At 43.7% G+C, this 20,816-nt stretch overlaps 1 protein-coding gene across 23 annotated transcripts in view; it reads right to left on the reverse strand.

Annotated features, from left to right (window-relative positions):
* The window catches only part of TMF1 (TATA element modulatory factor 1), a 32,360-nt gene extending 12,392 nt beyond the window's left edge, over positions 1-19,968 (reverse strand). For 18 of the 23 annotated variants that reach the window (XR_010589006.1, XR_010589003.1, XR_010589009.1 and 15 more), the window contains exons 1-10: positions 19,520-19,825; positions 13,116-14,359; positions 11,479-11,582; positions 9,957-10,083; positions 8,726-8,831; positions 6,394-6,536; positions 3,944-4,110; positions 3,581-3,737; positions 2,846-2,938; positions 77-233 (exon numbers count right to left, since the gene is read on the reverse strand). Coding sequence is in view for 9 of the 23 variants with exons in the window: in XM_042849971.2 (XP_042705905.2) it covers positions 77-233; positions 2,846-2,938; positions 3,581-3,737; positions 3,944-4,110; positions 6,394-6,536; positions 8,726-8,831; positions 9,957-10,083; positions 11,479-11,582; positions 13,116-14,359; positions 19,520-19,661 (2,440 nt within the window). In the remaining 14 variants the exon portion in view is untranslated. Of the gene's footprint in view, positions 1-76; positions 234-2,845; positions 2,939-3,580; positions 3,738-3,943; positions 4,111-6,393; positions 6,537-8,725; positions 8,832-9,956; positions 10,084-11,478; positions 11,583-13,115; positions 14,360-14,603; positions 14,728-17,303; positions 17,403-19,519 lie in introns of those variants that run through there. The other 5 variants (XR_010589000.1, XM_065550714.1, XM_042849969.2 and 2 more) reach the window with 4 other exon arrangements.
* Positions 19,969-20,816: the final 848 nt, after the last annotated feature.

A 20,816-nucleotide genomic window follows, 5' to 3' on the forward strand; every position in this document is an offset into this window, starting at 1 on the left:
CTTCTCATTACATTACCGCCATCTAGTGTCTCCCCCACATTCACACTCTACATTGAAGTCTACAAGCTAGACTTACCAAGTCTGTCAGAAAGGTTCTTCTCTAACTTTTCCCAGGAGGAGGTTTGTGCTCCCAGTGTTGCTTGCAGATTTTCGATCTGCCGAAGAAGTGGCCTGGTAGCAGATGTAACACTTTGACTCAGTTCTTGGTTCCGATTCTCTGCTTCTTGGAGTCTCTGAATTATGAATTAGTTAAATGCCATTAAACCTTAACACGGCATGACCAGTTTAAATTTTACCACAAAATTCAGCTAAAAATGTAACTGCAATCCTTATATGTTCTACAATAACTACTTTTTAAACTGCACTTTTTTTTTTTTTTTTTTTTTTTGGTTTTAGTAAAGTTAGAGGAGAATAATACATCATCAAGAGCTGGAGTGACATTTTTAGACAAGTCATTAGGAAATAGGTCTGGTGTTTAAATTCAAACAGTAGAAGATGATTTAATTGTCAAGGACCCTTTTTCTGATGGTAGTGTTGTGTTAGTATATACCTGGAGTTTCCAGTATTAAGTAGAAGACAAATCTCATCTAGCAGGCCCTAATTCTTAGCTGACAGCATATTATGGTTTCAATTTTTAAAATGCCATTACTTGAGAAGAAAGAAGAGGACTCCATTCTGGGGCTCAAAAGTTCAAGTTTTGAGTTTTGCCTCTACTAACCACTTCACACCTCAACAGGATCTGCTATCAAGCCCACATTTCCCTCCTGATGCTAACATATTCATTTGGCAATACTCTCTCCACAGGCCCCAGGAAGATGTCACATTTAGACTAATCTCTGGGCCAGGGGTCGGCAATGTTCGGCACGCGGCTCGCCAGCATAAGCACCCTGGCAGGCCGGGCCAGTTTTATTTACCTGCTGACGCGGCAGGTTCGGCCGATCGCGGCCCCACTGGCTGCGGTTCGCTGTCCCGGGCAAGCGATGTGCTGACCGCGGCTTCTCGCTGCCCCCATTGGCCCGGGACGGCGAACCGCGGACAGTGGGGGCCGCGATCGGACGAACCTGCCACATCAGCAGGTAAATAAAACTGGCCCGGCCCGCCAGGGTGCTTAACCTGGCGAGCCACGTGCCGAACGTTGCCGACCCCTGCTCTGGGCTATTCCTAAAAGGAAAGGATGAAGAAGTAATCCACTCTTCTAAGGAAGGTAGGAAGGGATTTAAGTGTCCATTTGCTGGAAGTTTTACAGCATAATCACAATCTTAATGGCTAAATTTTGCTTCATACTAAAAAGATCCCATCATGCTTAAAAAGCTGGCATAATGGTTTTCAAAGAAATATATTGTTTGAAAATCAAAGAACAACCAAAGGTTTTTCCTAACATTTGTTCCTAATATTCTTCTGCACTAGATGTGGCTTAAAAAGTATCAACCCAAACAACTATCTTGTGGCCTATGAACTTTGAAGTCATTTTAGCATTTTGTATTCTGCTTTTAGAAGTCCCTCCCCAAATGATTTAGCATAATCCTATGTATGTAGTGTAGTTGTAGCCGTATCGGTCCCAGGATGTTAAAGACACAAGTTGAGGGGAGATTAATATCTTTTATTGGATCAATTTCTGATGGTGAGAGACAAGTTTTCGAGCCACACAGAGCCCTTCTTCAGGTTGGGGGAAAGTCACTCCCAGGGTCACAACAAAATGTAAGCTGGAATGGTTTGTTTAGCATATGTAGTTAGCACATATCCTAAGGGACCATTCAAGGTAGAGTGGCTCGTTAACACCTCTGCAGCCATAGGACAGAGGGGTTAGTGGGTTACAGATTCTTTTAATAAACCATATATCCAGTGTCTTGGCTCACATTTAGTGTCTCACAGAGTAATAAATTTAAATTCCCAGGCTCATCTTTTGAAAGTGTTGTGCAGGTTTCCTTCGAGGGATGAGGTCTGATAGGTCAGATATAGAGTGATCGATTTGTGAAAAGTGTACATCCCACAGGTGATAAAGTAGTTTTTTCTTGTATCACTTTCCTTTGTGAGTTTATTTGAGAGTGCAGTGATGGTCTGGTTTCACCCACATAGTTATTATTGGGGCATTTACTGCACTGAACAAGGTATACCACTCGTGATAGGCATGTGTAGGATCCATGGATCTTGAAAGGTGTGTTATGGGGGATGTTGATCATTGTAGCAGTGGAGAGATGTCTGCAGGTTTTCCATCTGTTGGTTTGGCAGGGTCTGGTACCACTTTGAGTTGTTGTGACTTGGTCTGTAGGGCGCTTGCTTCTGATGAGGAGCTTGGAGAGGATGGGGGGGTTGTTTGAAGGCCAGAAGAGACACTGGATTTATGGCTTGTTACAACAATCTATTACCCACTAATCCTCTCTTTTTGTCCTATGACAACAGAGGTGGAAAGGGGCAGCTCTATCTTGAATGGTCCCTTACAATATATGCTAACTACATATGCTAAACAATTTGTTCCACCGTGCATTTTGCTGAGACACTGGGATTTCCTTTCCCAGACCTGAAGAAGAGCTCTGTGTGACTCGAAAGCTTGTCTCTCTCACCAACAAACAGGCATAAGAAGATTAAGCACTTGCTTAGGGCCCCGAACAGCTCAAGGGGGCCCTCTATTTGCTTTTTTTAGTATGCATTGTGCGGGGAGAGGGAGGGGGACATTCCTTCTTAGGGCCCCCAATGGGTTAGCACCGCCACTGCCAACCAAAGTTGGTCCAATAAAAGATATTGTCTCACCCACCTTTTCTATCTCAGTATAATCCTTGCCTTTTTTATTTTGAACCAAATAAACATGGAGCAGCTAGAAATATCAATGAAACAATTGTTACTGCACCTGTTGTAGTTCATGGATTTCTTGGCGCAAATAGTCCTCCTTTCTTGCTGCTTGCTGCTCGGCTCGTTGAAGTGCCAGTCTCAAGTCTGCCACCTGTATCAGCAGGAATCAGACAATTACTATATTTCATTAATTCCTAATGAAGAATTTTAGTTTCCACTTGTCACTGCTACAGCCACGCGTACTTGCATCAGTGAATGTTGTACAGGGCCTCCAGTTTATGAGTTTTACAAGTCAGCTATGCATACCCCCACACAGCATGTGCATAATAGTTTCACTAGCTTACCCACACACTGACTAGTTATACAGTGTCCAGTTCAAGGAGGTAACACTTAGCATTACAATAAGAATGGCACAAGCATGAACCATGGCTTACCACCAAAATTATAATTACGAATTTAGACAAGATAAACACATTTAGAATTATGACTTTGGACAAGCGGTTTAGTGCGACATGACTTTTCTCCTCCTATGTTTTGATCCATTTTTAATTGAATTTATGACTTATCTGGTGTTCACGCTATTTTCTATTTACTAGCTTACAGAACAGTCATGCTAGATTTGTTAAGTATTTTTTTCAAGCTGTTTCTGTCAAAAGATTTTTTTTTTGGAAGAATGGAGGAGAATTTTGACATCCAGCTTGCACAAAGCCTTCAATAGAGCACACCATCCACTAGCCCAAAGTACACACTCAAATTAGAAGAGAAAGTGTTAATCCCCATGCTTAAAGCTCACCTGAATTGCTAAAGCCTCTTGCTGCTGGCGGGCCTCGTCTTGGGCCTTCTCCAGAGCTAATCCAAGTTCTTCCTTAGCTTTCATTTCACGACTTAATGCTGCTTCTTGTGCTTCACTATCCTTTGTAGCATTCGCTTTGTGAAGATCAGCAAGTTCCCTACAAACCAAGAATGAAAGGCACTGGAATTTTATATCATAAAATTCAAATTAAGTAGAAAAACTACAGTGATCCTCACAGTTTATACCATGTCAAGATGACTTACCAAGTAATTTTTTACTACATATTATAAACATTTCTCAGGCACCACACACAGGAGTTTTAAATGTAAATTTCTTGATTTTTGCATGCAAGTATCTGCTTACTTGTATGAGCTATCAAGTGCTGCTTGAACACTTCGGTTCCGTTCTTCAAGCTCTTCCATGTCGACCTGAAGTCTGCTGAGATCCTTCTCTTGTCGCTCTACCACACTGTTCAGTTGTTTAATGTTCTCTCGATGCTGCTTTTCAACCTCCTCCTTGCCATCAAGAACCTATTAGAGTGAAAAAAAAAATTACAAGTCTATCAAAATAACTGAAAAACCCCTTCCAAATTTAAGATGGAGCATTTTATAAAGTCTTCCTGAGTTAAATTCCATTAAAACGTGAAACACCAGCTCCAATTAAGACTACAACATTTTGCACTTGAATGGTTACAGCATACCTATGAGTCAATAAAACATAGACCAATAAAACTATAGTGACATCTACTTCTAGGCATGGGCATAGGCAACTTGTGGCAATCAAGTTCAGGGCCAACAGAAAGCTCTGCTGAGCACTAATGTAAGTTTTAGTGAGAGTGAAATATCAAGAGCCTGAATAAGACTTACTAAGACCACCGAATAGTCTTAAAATTACCTCTGGTGAGTGAAAGCCTAGAATGTAAGATTCCTGGAAAGGAGCTTTAACTAAAGTTGAAGAAAAAAGGGAGAGGTGTATGATGCTGGGATACCTACTGAGATAAGGAAACTACCACCATGGGCGGCTCGTGAACCTCTGGCTGGGGGAGGCCATCCTCCAGCCCCGCCCCTTCCGCCAAAGGCTCCACCCCTTCCGTGCGCCTCAGAACCCAGAGCTCCCCCACCGCCAGCCCCCACCCCAGGCTGGCTAGTGCCCGCAGCCCACCCTAGCCCTGGAGCACCAGGAGGGAGAGCACATGGTGGTGCCGCTGCAGCCTCCCCAGCCCCTGGAGCCAAGTGGCACTGCCAAAGCAGGGCCCTAGGGGCGGAGTGTGGGCGGGGCTCAGCCTCCCCAACCCACCGCCCATGACGACCACCGTTGATTAGGTGGCAACTGTGACACTGGCAGACCAGGTGCCAGCACATGCCAAGGCTCCCAGGTCTCAGCTGAACCCTGATAAATACATAGTTGGAACCAGTCTGGCTCACCTGTGCGTTAGTATAGGAATAAAAAACCCTAAGAAGGGGAAACTGTATCTTTTATGCTGCTTGGACTTTGAAGAGCAAGGATTACTAAGCATAAGCAAAAGATCCTAAGTGCTTGGGTTGGGTTAGCCATAAAGGACATACAGAGCTTGCTTATTATAGATGCTTCTATTACCATTTGAAATTTTAGACGAACCATTTGTTTACCTGCTTTAACCTTGTAAATAACTGTTATTTCCTTTTCCTAGTTAATAAATCTTTAGACAGTTTATTAAAGGATTGATGTGAGCTCTAAGGTGCAACTGAGGTGGGGTAAGTGACTGGCCCTTTGGGACTTGGAGTTACCTGAACATTCTTATAATTCTTGATGTAAGGGACCATCGATCACTAAGACAAGCTTGACTAAGTGACAAGATAGATCAGAGTATCCCAGGGGAATGTCTGTGACTCCATGATTAGGCTGTTACACTGCCTGAGGAGTTTACACTTTATACTTGGTTGATTAAATCTAAGTTTACAGCTCTCAGCCAGTTTGGGGTTTGTGCCCTGTTTCCTGACAGTCAGCCCTGAGGTTGGTAATCATGCTTTTGAGCCACCGCAGGAATGCTTGACAGCAACATCGACAAAGAACTAAAATAATATCATCAAAACTTCTCTGGTTGCTCTAATATATCTCCACTCCAAGGTATGAGAATCAATAATGTCTGTAATGCACATGACATACTAAAAAGAGCCCTTCACAGGAGTGCCATAAACCTAGGTCTGGAAAGCTAAACTGGGAATTCCACATCTGATCCCCAAGGCTAAACTAGCTACTGTTATGGCAGCCAAGAGGCTATTAAGCCTCTGAAAACATGAAGTGACATTTGTGTCCTGAACTTTCACAGAAAATCACAATAAAATAAACTAAGTCTGACCCTAGTAAGCCGGTATTTCAGATGGGCATTGTTCATTCAGGACAACATCTGCAACCACTGAGGTATTTCAACACCTCAACTAATGCAATAGTGAAACACTAATAAAAAATATAGTTATTTTAAGTAAAATTTTTCTAGAAAGATATCCATAATTGACTGTATAAAAAAACCTAACTACAGCTACATAAAGTTACCCCCAAAGGAAGACGGAGAAAGAGTGCAAACAATGAGGAACTACAGAATTAGAAACAAATGATGAAGAATAGTTAATGGACTGAGTGAAAGCATCCAGAAACCACATGCCCCAAACTACTGAGAATCAGAAGAGGGACCGCAATCTCCAAACCACAATGAAGTACAAAGGAACAAAAGCTATTATGAAACCCCTCAAAAAGACTATCTTGTATAGTCAGAGTTAAAGGAACCAATATCAGAATAATGTGATTTACAGAATGTGACTGTAAATATATCTAACCTGTTTTAAATGCTGCAACTCCTCTTCTAACTCCTTAATCTTTTTGCTCTGTTTTGTATTAGTATTTTCATTTTCCTTCTCCTTCATTCTTAACTTCTTAATGATGTTGGAATTGTGTAGCTGCTGTTTTGAAAGCTTTTCTCCTTTAAAAGAAAAATGTGTATGAAGTTAAATATTAGCATGTCCTTCCATCATCCAATGTAGTGCAAGATTTGTTTTCTCTGAGGCAGGGGTAGGCAACCTATGGCACAGGTGCCGAAGGCGGCACGCGGGTTGATTTCCAGTGGCACTCACATGCCTGGGTCCTGGCCACCGGTCCGGGGGGCTCTGCATTTTAATTTAATTTTAAATGAAGCTTCTTAAACAATTTAAAAACCTTGTTTACTTCACATACGACAATAGTTTATTTATATTATAGACTTATAGAAAAAGACTTTCTAAAAATGTTAAAATGTATTACTGGCACACGAAACCTTAGAGTGAACAAATGAAGACTCAGCACAGCACTTCTGAAAGGTTGCAGACCCCTGCTCTAAGGAGTAGCAGTATCACCAAGAAATATGATTTTACATTGACTCCTCTATAGTGCTTAATTTCAAACATTAGGGCACTGTATAGCACCTATTGCCATAGTATCTACATGCTTACACTGTGCTATATTAAGGATAATTAATGCAACTGCCGCCGGACTATATTATCTACTGTAAGACGACACTGGAATCAACATAAATCATCAATTATTCCAATATTAAGCTAACAGTGAATCAGTGCTAAAGCTGCTTATTTTCTTCTCTCCCAATCACTTCAACCTATAGTATTTTTACACTGCTACTGACATGGCAGCCTTATAACATTTTCTATTGTCAATGGATTCTGGTCATCTTAAATGTATAGCCGTCATTCCTCCAATCCCATTGGAACAAGCGTAGTGATGTCACAATGCCTGAAAACTTCCCTCTTAAGGTATGTCTACAGTGCAAAATTATGCTGACCTAAGTTATAACGACATACAGCCACCACAGTAATTAAATCGCTTTTGCATGTCCATACTACCCTCCCTCCATCAGCGGTGCACATACTCACCAGGAGCACTTGCACCGATTTAACTGTCAGGGTGGGACAGCTTCTGAAAGGCAGCAACAGTGTCTCCACTGACAATGTGTTGACCTAACTACATCTACATTGACTCTACCCCTCTTGTGGAAGTGGAGTTAAGTTGGTGTAGTGGGCGAGTTATATCAGCAGGAGCAACATTTTAGTGTAGACACTTAGCCCAGGTCTACACTAGCAGGGGGGGTCGACCTAAGATACGCAACTTCAGCTACGCAAATAGCATAGCTGAAGTCAGCGTATCTTAGGTCAACATACCTGGCCATGAGGACGGCGGCGAGTTGACCGCTGCCGCTACCCCGTCGACTTCGCTTCCACCTCTCACGAGCTGGAGTTCCGGAGATGACTGGGAGCACAATCGGGGATCAGTTTTATCCCGTCTACACTAGACGCAATAAATCGACCCCCGATAGATCTATCACTACCCGCCGATCCAGCGGGTAGTGAAGACCTGCCCTTGGAGAGTTAGATTGACGTTAAGTTGCCTTACATCAACTCAGTAGTGTAGACCAGGCCTTAGTCCCTAACTCTATAAAATACAATTTTTTTAGTTTAGTGGGTTGTTGTTTATTTTACACGAAGTCAGCATACAATTCATGTGAACGAATACTTAACACCTAATAGTATTTCATAATCAATAATATACCCTCTATGTGGTAAGCAGGAACTCCCATTGAACAGATAGGTTAATAACTGAGGCATGCAAGCAAGTCATTTGACGCCCAAAGTCAACACAGCCAGGATTTGAACGCAAAGAGTCCCAAGTCACAGTCCTATATTCTATCCGCTAGGCCACACTTTGATATGAATTATCACTGTTTCGCCATGTTATGGATACATAAAATAAATTCACTGATATACGAACTACACATCATTTTCCTAATGTAGATGAATGTGCCCGTGCTGCTGATCTAATTTTGTGACAGAGCAAAATATTTACGATATCTACCGTACAAGGCTTCTACACCCAGAGTTCTCTGTCAAATCAGAAAGTGAAGACAGGGGATGGAAATTCCCAAGTTCTTCCATCAAATTTGGGGTTCACTATACCCACACTTTGATGTTTAAAAAAGTATGGATAGGAGTGAGACTCATTGCTTAAACATTTTCCACATGTAGAAGATATTTGAAATAACATGACATTTTCATGTATCTAAAATAAGACAGAATGCATTAGAAGACGCTTAAAATATCTTTACTATAACACGTTTACCAACTTTACCTTCTTGCATTAGTTCATTGATTTGTTCATCCTTCTCCTTCAATAGTTCAGCTGTTTCATTACAATTTAGTCTAGTTGCCAATTCTTCTTTAACATTCTTTACTTCCTAAAAAGGAGGAAATATTCTTAGTACTATTTATAAATAATGTTAGCCTTTTTTTAAAATACATATGTTAAGTTACATGGAGCTTTTATCCACTGGAAAAATAGATATGGCCCCAAATATAGCATAGTTTCTCAGATTCCTAAAAAGACTTTAGACCAGTGGTTTTCAACCTTTTTTTGTTTGCAAACCCCTAAAAAATTGCAAATGGAAGTGCAGACCCCTTTCGAAAACTTAGACATAGTTTGCAGACTCCCAGGGGTCCGTGGATCTCAGATTGAGAACTACTGCTTTAGATTTTGTATTTTAGAATAAACCAGCAGTTAAAAGAATGAAAACAAATTATTCTAAGAACTAGGCAATCAATAATTGTGTGAACTCAAAGATGCAGAAGGTGATAACTAGCCTTAAGTGTATATTTTTTAAGTTCACTAACACCCCTATTATTTTGGGGGAATTCTATAGACTGTATTAAGCAGGAGGTTAGACTAGATGATCACAGTGGTCCCTTCTGGACTTGGAATCTATAAATACCCCTATTTTCTCTTTTCAATCAGAATTTTCTTTTGCCTTTACCTCATCCCATTTTAAACCTCTGTGATGTAGCAAAAAAACCCAGAACTATTTAATTCATGCAAGTGAATATCAGATAACGTGGGATTCTACTTCCTCCTAAAAAGTACAACCCCAACTGCTCCAACACACATTTAGAGGGGCATTGACAAAACAACTGTGTTTAATAATAAAGCATTTTTTAAAATCTGAATTTAAGAATATTTTTTAATTATGCTGTTTAATTTACTTATTGCAGAATGACTATGAACAGACCACCCTAAGCAAAATGCTTTAGTGTTTGAACAGTGAATGTTTAAATCCCAAACCCCTCCCCCCCCCCTTTTTTTTTTTTTTAATAAAATCATGAAAACATCTCTATCAGGTCTTGTGGAGCCCATCCCCCCAAAACACCACACACAAAAAACCCAAAACCTTTATATTGATATCTAAGTTACTTCACAGTGGCTCCTGTAAATATCATGTTTTCCCAACCTCAATTTCTATGATTTGCTCCTAAGGGAAGCTGAGACTATTTAGTGTTATAAATACTAATTCAGCTAGGAAGCTGATTACCTTTTTAGCTGCATCCCTCTCTTTGCACGCTAGCTGGACCTTCTTTTCAGCATCTGCTATTCGCTGAGTAAACTCCTCTTTAAGAGATGAAATGCTACTGCTCTCTTCTTTCACTCTAAACATTTCACTAGATTTAAGACATTTTAGAATAGTCCAATGGTTATGTTGACATTTCAAACTGCATTCAACAAGCTCTTATAATAAACTTTAACTAGCAAGACTCAAAACATTGAAACTCATCAGAAACACAGGTCTTTAGAAGATCTTCACCGATTTAGTTAAATAGTGTAAAATAAGGTTGGCACTTCAATGATTTCATCTAAAACACATTATCCACTAATCAAGCTCTGCTAATGAATGGGCAAACATACAGCATCGGTACAACAAGAGCTACACTATGTAACTCGACGTAAAAGAATAAATGGACACAAATCAGATGTCAAGAATTATAAAATTCAAAAACCAGTTGGAGGACACTTCAGTCTCCCTGGCCACTCGATTACAGACCTAAAAGTCGCAATATTACAACAAAAAACTTCAAAAACAGACTCCAACGAGAGACTGCTGAATTGGAATTAATTTGCAAATTGGACACCATTAAATTAGGCTTGAACAAAGACGCAGTGGATGGGCCATTACACAAAGTAAATGTATTTCCCCATGCTTATTCCCCTCCCCCCCCCATCTCCTTGTCAATTGCTGGAAATGGGCCATTTTCATTACCACTAAAAACAGTTTTTTTGTTTTTTTTCCTCTCCTGCTGATAAAAGCTCACCTTAACTAATCACTCTCCTTATAGTGTGTATAGTAACACCCATTGTTTCATGTTCTCTGTGTGTGTGTGTGTGTGTATATATATATATATATCTTCCTACTGTATTTTCCACTACATGCATCCGATGAAGTAGGCTGTAGCCCACGAAAGCTTATGCTCAAATACATTTGTTAGTCTCTAAGGGCTAGTCTTCACTTACCGGCTGGTCCGGAGGCACGCAATCGATGTTCTGTGATCGATTTATCGCGTCTGGTTAAGACGCGATAAATCGATCCCGGATCGATCCCGGAAGTGCCCACAATCGGCGCCGGTACTCCAGCTCTCCGAGAGGAGTACGCAGCGTCGACGGGGGGAGACTTCCGGCCGCGTCTGGACCCCGGTAAGTCCGGACTAAGGTACTTCGAATTCAGCTACGTTATTAACGTAGCTGAATTTGCGTACCTTAGTCCGAAGTCCGGACTAAGTGGGGACCAGCCCTAAGGTGCCACAAGTACTCCTGTTCTTTTTACTGTGTAAAAGACAACTGATTGTTATTAAGTTATTTAATAAACAAACAAAAAATCATGACTACTTCACACTAATAGCAGGCTGATTTCACAAATAAACAGTTGTTTGAACACTAATAAAAAATATTTGTTTTATTGTATCACACACCTAAGTAGCCCCCATTTTTGTTGCAATAAGTCACAATTTAGCACTTATAAGCAGAACGCTTACATTCAGAACTGTCGCTATTTTGATACTTACTCTTTCAGGTTATCGAAAGCTTCTTCCAGGCCTGCCTTCTCTTTACTAACACTTAATAATTGTGTTTCCCTCTTCTCCAGCTTCTCAGTCAACAAATCAATCATCTGAATAAATTTTAGACATGAAGATCAAAAACAGTTAAATGATGGAAATAGCATTTTTTTTTTCCTTTAGCTGGGTTTTGAGGTTGGAATTCTTTTGATACATTTAGGAACTTTTAATTTAAAGTCAATGAAGAATGGCAAGCCTCATGGTAAGCTTTTACATCTAATTATATAAGAAACAGAATCTGGACGTTTTGAATCTATTTAGTTTTCTAAACTTTTAACAAAGGGAATTCCTGGCTCAGCTAAAATTCCCATTAAATTCCCCCAAACACCATTAAAGGGAAACAACAAAGGGAATTCCTGGCTCAGCTAAAATTCCCATTAAATTCAGTAGCAGTTCAATGGTAGTTCTGTCTGAGTAACGAGTGCTAAATAGGGCCCATAGTCTCCACTATCTTCCTATTTGCTTATTTTGTCAGATACACTTGCAGATGACAGATTACAATTGTGGATCTGACAACTTAATTTTGAATCTTTTTCATGTTTTTAAGAGATAAAGATGTTATGTAAGTGCAAGAGTAATTGCTTCCAAAATGCTTTATTTGTAACAGCTGTTTTAAGTTTTTACACTAGGGAGCAGAAGTTTCGTTTACAACTACTGGCCATAAGTACTAAACAGAAACTCAAGAAGTTTATCAGCATGAAGTTAAGAAACAAGAAAAACAAGGCTCTTTACTTTCTAGATTTTTAATAAATAAATGTGCATGATTAAAAACTCCTTTATACTTCTCATTCCATTGTTTTGTGGCACTTTACCACAGAAGAGGCATGATAAAATGCAAATGGAGTCTACAAACTACATGTAACAAATATAAGTCAATCTCCAATAACAGATAAAGTATGTGCATCAAACATGTATCACAATCTAATTAGGGCATATAACTGAAAAATCTGCTATATTTCATGAACAATCACAGGTTTCTAAACCAAAAAAAGTTTTCGCTATTCAATAATTATACAATTATCTAATTAAACATAATTACGTAACAGCCCATGACTGTAGTTATACTGATAAGTCTGTAGTGTAGACCTAGCCTGAGCCAGATTCTTGTTAGTAGGCCTCAAGACAATGCACTGAAAATAGTAGTATGGACGCTGTATCTCAGGCTCTCAAGCCTAGGGGACAGATGGGTTTGAGAACCCAAGCCACAATGTCCATGCTATTGTTTTTAGCATGCCAACTCAAGCCCCACTAGCATGAACGTCTACCTAGGTTGGGAGGCTCGCTCCCAGCTGCGGTGTAGACATACCCATTAAGGCCCCAGTCTTGCAGCCAGGTCCACACAGACTGATGCTTGCACCCATGCGGAGCTCTAATGATTTCACTGAGATTCTGAACAGATAGAGCTTTACATTGCAGGATCAAAGAATTTTCCATTAGTACAGAATGATGCAGTATGGACTTATTTGGTCCAGGTATAAGTCAATGACTAGGGGTCAAGATCAATGCAGCTTCACTCCCTTACAACTGGGATGAATTCAGCCCACAGAATGCATGTTGTGTGTTTGCGTAACATATTCTATAGTTACCTTGCAAAGCTCTTCCTTTTCACAATTCACTTTAGGCAACTTTTCAGCACCTTGCTGCTGCATCACAACCTCCACTTTGACAGTTTGTCCTTCATCTGTTTGTACAGCAGCAACCAGAATATCTGGCTGCTCAGAGTTAACAGGGGTCGCACTTCTCCCACTTTCCTCCATTTCAGTTTCCTCTGTGTGTACAAGTGTCTCATTCAATTCTTCTTTAGATTTATTTTTCATGAGGTCAACCACCTCAGTCTTTGGTGTTAAAGGGCTGACTGTGAGAGATGCTGAAGCACAACCTCTGCCGGATAATTCATCATCTGAATTGATTTCACTTACACTTCGGCTATCTAACGACTGCACACTAAATGAGTCAATTCTTTCAAAAGCATCAGAGGAGCTGCAACTCTCAGTCAGTTTCTGAAAGTCATCTAAACGATTATACTCAGCACAGGCAGATGTTGATAAGAGCTGAAAGGAAGTTTGCATCAGATGAAGACTGGATTTTGAATCTGTAGCCTCTTGTCTTGAACTTACCGAGCTCTCACTTATTACACTTTCATGGTCCAAAACTTCAATATCACTAGTTGTGGATGTCCCCGAGGAGAAAGCGCTAATAGGAGGTGAAGGTGTGTTGCTTTGTCTGTCCTCATTTTTTTGTTCCTTACTTTCCAAACCTATGTCCTTTGTCTCTGCAGTAAGAGATTGTGCAGGGCTGTCAGGAGCACTTCCTGATACATCATTTCCTGCATTAGATTTCACATTAACAACAACTTCAGGTACTTTGAGATCTAGAGTGGCCACCTTATCATCAGTGCCTTTGTCTGTATTCTCTTCATGCTTAGCATCAGTTTCAAGTGCAGAACTTTCTTCTAGATTTTCCTGGGGAACATCAAGGTTTTTCAAGTCCACTAGCACAGATGCAGAGGAATCTTTTGCTTCTGTCTCAGTTTCTACTAGCATTTCTGGCTGATTGCTGCATAGAGATTCCTTTAAAGTGCTTTTCACTTCTTCTTTGGGTCGCTGTGATTTGGTTGGAGGTTTAGACACCACTGGATTCTGCTGTATACTCTGAATATCTGGTGGAGAGAGAAAGGCACTGAAGAAATTCTCAGATTCATCCACCACTGTCCTCCTAACTGGTTTGGTGATTGCTGTTGGTGAGGATATTGGCTGACTTTGAGGTTCTATATTTGAGTTTAATCCCCAGGTAGAAGTATCCCATCCTCCACTTGTAAGGGAATTTGTTCCTAAAATAAGAAGTAAAGAAAATCATCCATATGAAAAACATCTAAAATATAAAAGTTACGGTTTTGCAGTACTGGCATTGCAAGATGCAACAATACAGAAAATTAAAAAAGAAAGTTATATGATGTTGAACATACAGCATGAAAGAAGATATATAGATAGCCATAGTACCTTTTATTGTTATTGCAACCTTACATTTTACAAGTAATTGTCAAAGTTTAAAGGAGCCATAATGATTCAACGTACAGAAGGAACTCCAGAAAGGTAGAGCAACACAGATGAAAATGACTTTTCTTCTTCCCAGCAACTGTGGAACGTCAGTGGGGGATAGGAAGGCAGAGAGGAGTTATACCAAGATCTGAGAAGCAGCTGAAAAAGGTGCATATTAATTAATGGAGATATCCCATCTCCTAGAACAACTGGAAGGGACCTTGAAAGGTCATCGAGTCCAGCCCCCTGCCTTCACTAGCAGGACCAAGTACTGATTTTGCCCCAGATCCCCAAGTGGCCCCCTCAAGGATTGAACTCACAACCCTGGGTTTAGCAGGCCAATGCTCAAACCACTGAGCTATCCCTCCCCCACAGGCGGTGAGCTGGGAATCAGAGATGACCTGTCCCCAGGAGCCTGCCCCAGGCAATGTCCCCGACGGCTCAGCCCCATCATGCCCAGTTTCTAGAGAGAGTGAAATAGGTCCATACAGAGTTTTGAAAATCATAAAGGACAATTTCCAAGATGGAAAGGAAACTAGTGAAGGGGACAGTGGACAGGGAATATAACCGGCTTACTGTAGTGAGAGTATGCTAGTTACAGTGATCTGGACACTCTGAAGTTCAGAGTATTAGGCAGATCAGAAAAGAGCAAATTGCAATTATCAGGGTTTAAAAAAAATTACCTGTCACTGACAAGTGGAAAACTAATTCTAACAACTGAGACAGTCTCAGCTTTCAATTTTTGAAGAATTAAGGCTAAAAGGTTCTAGCCTTTATGGCTTGACAATAAACTTCCAAACACAAACCAGTGGAACAAACTTTTTGAGGCAGCTGACAAACAACTTCAGTGCCTTGGGGGCTGCCCCTAATCTTCTCAAACAGGCTAAAACCAAGACATTCCTTTGTTTTCACGGTTGCTATGCCCAGCCTTGTGGGGCAACAGTAAAACTAACAATAATCCAGTTAGCTTCACTCTGCTCCTCAGTCCTGTCCCACAGCAGCAAACAGGGTACTGCATCTGTTTGCCTTGGACTTTGGTGGCATCCCTCCCAGCCTCATCTCTCATATTAACCTCTGGACAGTTTTGTTCTCTGGGTAGGGGGGAGGATAGCTCAGTGGTTTGAGCATTGGCCTGCTAAACCCAGGGTTGTGAGCTCAATCCTTGAGGGGGCCACTTAGGGATCTGGGGCACAATCAGTACATGGTCCTGCTAGTGAAGGCAGGGGCTGGTCTCAATGACCTTTCGGGGTCCCTTCCAGTTCTATGAGATAGGTATATGTCCGCATATGTTGGGTAGGATGTGAAGAATTTCATTGTCAAATTTTAGTAGTGTCGTAAATGCAGTAACTGACAGGACAATATGGAACAGAAAACATTTGGGGTTCAAGAATAATTTCCAAGATATTTCCCGCATGTAGTCAAAGCACTGGATATCTCACTACTTATTTCAGACTTATGTAAAAAGAGATTTGTCCCAACAAATATTTCGTTAAGGCATGCATTAGTAAACTAATACCAAATCTCTAAGTTATAACACGCAATAGCAATTGATGCACTAGTACATTATTGATTACATCATACTTAGTAACATTAATATTTAAAGTTTGGGTAAGACACTAATGGCTTCATTGCCATAAGTGCTGAGCACTAAAAACTCATACTGCCTTTCGGGTGAAATGCATGTGATTCAGCACATCTGAAAGTCTGGCAACAGTTTGACAATACATATACTTATTTTTAAAAATAAGCTGAAATCACTAAAATGTATTTTTATCTGGTCCACACACAGTTTGCTCATGACCTCTGAATTACCTTTACTGATGTCCTTATGAATTTCATATTATTATCACAAAAACTTAAATACAACTGACATTTTTATATGATTTGGTATAATACTAAAAGAAGCAGGGATTGAGTTTTGTATAACCGTTGTTCACACAAAACCCCCAATATTTAACTTATATGACACTGAAGCCATCTGACAGGTGGCTACTGCTTTTTTACTAGAAATGCTTATATATTAAACTTTGTTTATACTTCACTATCACCCTGGAAAATGTTCTCCAGCTGTCCTTTATTAGAGATTCAAGTTTACTCTGCCTGGTAAACATACAGTTATCTCCATTTTACTGCTATATTATGCTCAAGATATACACAACATTTGTACTAAGGACATTGATTGGCTATCATTTCAGCTTCCTGAGTCTCTTTATCCTGCATACCTAATTTTAAAATCACATATCAGGACTTCTTCACCTTGAAAGTATAGCCTAGAAAGAAACTCAATAATATAATTTAAGATGAAGTTTTCTTTCAAGTTCTGTATTAATGCTGTGCCTTATATAAATAACATACATCACCTCATCGTATTTAGACTATGGCAAACTTTCTACAATCTAATTTGTTTAATAAACATTTGCAAGCAGGAAGTTGCAGTAGTTTATTCTGCCACAAAGTACATTAACTTCCGCATGAAACTCCACTGAATTTCTATGAACTTGGAGAGGGATTGATGCAGTAGACACTGACAGTAGAGGCAGAGATGCCTGTATCAGAATTAGACAAACGAGTGGTGGAGAAATCATATTACTTAGACATTTCTCTCTTCACACCTGTCATCCTCATTGAGCAACAATGAATTAACAAGTTTCCTGAGTAGATGAATTAAAAGTTTATCCTCAAGGCATAAGCATATTAACATTATTCAAAATTGGGAATATTACTGTCAGTCATCACCTAGAGCAGAGGAAAAAGGACCAATATCAGTTCCAGCAATTCCTCATTTTACACCTTTGCGGAAAGCACTAGGCTTCTTTGTGCCTCATTTTCCTTCACCTGTAATATGGTAAACATATTAGGAAACTTAAGTAATTGTTTGCAAAGAGCTTTGAATATCTTCAATGGGGCTATATAATTGTAAAGTGTTAAAAAATACAGAATAAGTTGTGAAAGAGGCAGAAAAAAAACTTGTTTTCAAGGCAGCCTCCTCAGCACCTCTACAATAAATATGACAGCAGATGGTTCTGCCAGAGGATCACATTCTATCCTCAAACATCACTGACTACGTGTGTAACACTGGTGGGCAGAACCTGGCCTCCACACAGCACCGGCCTCTGTGCTGCTGCCTAGATCAGTGGTTTTCAACTTTTTTTTTTCCCCCCATTCCCAAAAATTTTTGAATGGAAGTGCAGACCCTTTTGGAAATCTTAGACATAGTCTAAGATTGAAAACCACTGTTCTATGGTAATGACAGACCCCTTAGACATAGTTTGCAGACCCCCAGGGGTCCACGGACCACAGGTTGAAAACCACTGGCCTAGACTACAAGCACCTCAGAGCAGAGACCACCTCATTTTCTGTCTCCTACAGCACCAGGGGGAACCAGGGGACAGCGGGGGGATCCCAGGGTGCAGTTCAGACGCCCCGGTGAGGGGCACAGCACAGCGGGAGACCAGGGGACAGCGGGGGGACCCCAGGGCGCAGTTCAGACACCCCAGTGAGGGGCACAGCAGGGGACCAGGGGACAGCGGGGCAGCCCCAGGGCGCAGTTCAGAAACCCCGGTGAGGGGCTCGGCACAGCGAGGGACCAGGGGACAGCGCGGGGACCTCAGGGCGCAGTTCAGACATCCTGGTGAGGGTCTCGGCACAGCGGGGGGAACCCAGGGCGTAGTTCAGACGCCCGGGTGAGGGGCACAGCACAGTGGGGGACCAGGGGACAGCGGGGCGGCCCCAGGGTGCAGTTCAGACACCCCGGTGAGGAGCACAGCACAGGAGGGTGACCCCAGGGCGCAGTTCAGACACCCCGGTGAGGGGCTTGGCACAGCGGGGGACCAGGGGACAGCGTGGGGACCCCAGGGCGCAGTTCAGACACCCCGGTGAGGGGCTTGGCACAGCAGGGGACCAGGGGACAGCGGGGCGACCCCAAGGTGCAGTTCAGACACCCCGGTGAGGGGCTTGGCACAGCGGGGGACCAGGGGACAGCGCAGGGACCCCAGGGTGCAGTTCAGCCACCGCGGTGAGGGGCTCGGCACAGCAGGGGACCAGGGGACAGCGGGGCGACCCCAAGGTGCAGTTCAGACACCCCGGTGAGGGGCTCGGCACAGCGGGGGACCAGGGGACAGCGCAGGGACCACAGGGTGCAGTTCAGCCACCGCGGTGAGGGGCTCGGCACAGCGGGGAGACCCCAGGGCGCAGTTCAGACACTCCGGTGAGGGGCACAGCACAGCAGGGGACCAGGGGAGAGCGGGGGGACCCCAGGGCGCAGTTCAGACACCCCGGTGAGGGGCTCGGCACAGCGGGGGATCAGGGGACAGCGGGGCGGCCCCAGGGCGCAGTTCAGACACCCCGGTGAGGGGCACAGCACAGCGGGGGACCAGGGGACAGCGGGGGGGGGGGGGGGCAGGGCGCAGTTCAGACACCCCGGTGAGGGGCGCGGCACAGCGAGTGACCGGGGACAGCGGGGACCCCAGGGTGCAGTTCAGACACCCCGGTGAGGGGCACAGCAGAGCGGGGGATCAGGGGACAGCGGAGTGGCCCCAGGGCGCAGTTCAGACACCCCGCTGAGGGGCTCGGCACAGCAGGGCGACTCGAGGACGCAGTTCAGACACCCGGTGAGGGGCGCGGCACAGCGGGGGACCAGAGCACAGCGGGGCGGCCCCAGGGCGCAGTTCAGACACCTCGGTGAGGGGCACAGCAGAGCGGAGGATCAGGGGACAGCGGGGTGGCCCCAGGGCGCAGTTCAGACACCCCGCTGAGGGGCTCGGCACAGCAGGGCGACTCGAGGACGCAGTTCAGACACCCGGTGAGGGGCGCGGCACAGCGGGGGACCAGGGCACAGCGGGGCGGCCCCAGGGCGCAGTTCAGACACCCCGCTGAGGGGCTCGGCACAGCAGGGCGACTCGAGGACGCAGTTCAGACACCCCGGTGAGGGGCGCAGCCGCTCGCACACCTACCGTCGCCGCGGTCGGGGAGGACGGCCTCGGCCCAGGGGCTCTCCTCGGCCTGGATGTCCAGCACCCGGTCGATGGATTTCTGGGCCTGCGACAGCGCCTGCTTGGCGAAGCTCGAGAGCTGGGAGGCGTTGAACCAGCTCATGCCCCCGCCCGGCTCGGTCCCGGAGCCCGGGGCCTCCGCGGCCAGGCGGGGAACGCAGCGCGCGGGCCCCTGGATCCGCGGGAGGGTGCGGGGAGCAGCAGCCACGGCAGTAAGGCCCGCACCACCGCCTCCCCCACCCCCAGCCCGAGGGAGGGCCCCGCACGTCGCGCGCCTCCACGTCGCAAACTCGTCAACAAACCCAGCGCAGGCTCACTCGGACCGTCAGCCTGCGGGTGGTCATGTGACTGCTAGCCTTGCCGCCCCCGCCGCCATAGTTACCGCGGCACAACCCTACCTCCCGCAGCTCGCCTGACTTCCGCCTGGGTATGTGTCATGGCGGACGACAAGGTCGCGGCCTCGCTCTCACGCGAGACTTCTCCACTCCTGAGTTTTGGCTCAGTTCCGCCTTGGTCCCTGGCAGGACGAACCACCAACAGCGCCCGCGATGATGGGCTTTGTCTTATAGATGCAATTATTCCCTCCATCTCCCGCATTGGGAAATAAAAAGCGTCCTGATTTTTCACACTGGCTGTCTGGTCACCCTATCTTCCAGGACCTGGCCCCATGTAATGACTGGGCAAGTGCAGATGCAAGGATAGTGGGGGAGCAGTGAGGAGCTCAAGATACCGATCGCACCCTTAGGTGTATTTCTGCCAGCCGCCTTCCTACAGGCGTGATTACTTTCCCTTTCATTTTTTAAAAAGGGCAAATTTCTAGCACAGATTCTTGGGGGGGGGGGGAGATAGAGAGAGAAGAGAAAGTATCAGAGGGGTAGCCGTGTTACCGTGTCTCGCATCTGAAGAAGTGAGGTTCTTACCCACGAAAGCTTATGCTCCCAATACTTCTGTTAGTCTCAAAGGTGCCACAGGACCCTCTGTTGCTTTTTAGAGAAGAGAAAAATACCTGAACCCAGTGTATGCTACAGGTACAAAATGCCAAAAGGCAATAAAAGAAAAAAAAAAGGCATGTTTTTTGCAGCCTGACTGCTGATTTTTGAATGCTTGGAATTGGCAATACAGCTCCAAAGGGCCAGGAAAATTGAGAGGGGACATTTGATTGTTTTGATCGGGAGTACAGAAAGGATATTTTTTAATATGAGGGCAATCAGCCTTTGTCTATTCACTACAAGAATCATAAAAGCAGGGAAGCTGGGCC

This window comes from Chrysemys picta, chromosome 7, assembly GCF_011386835.1.
Source record: "Chrysemys picta bellii isolate R12L10 chromosome 7, ASM1138683v2, whole genome shotgun sequence".
In the NCBI taxonomy this organism is placed as follows: Eukaryota; Metazoa; Chordata; order Testudines; family Emydidae; genus Chrysemys; species Chrysemys picta.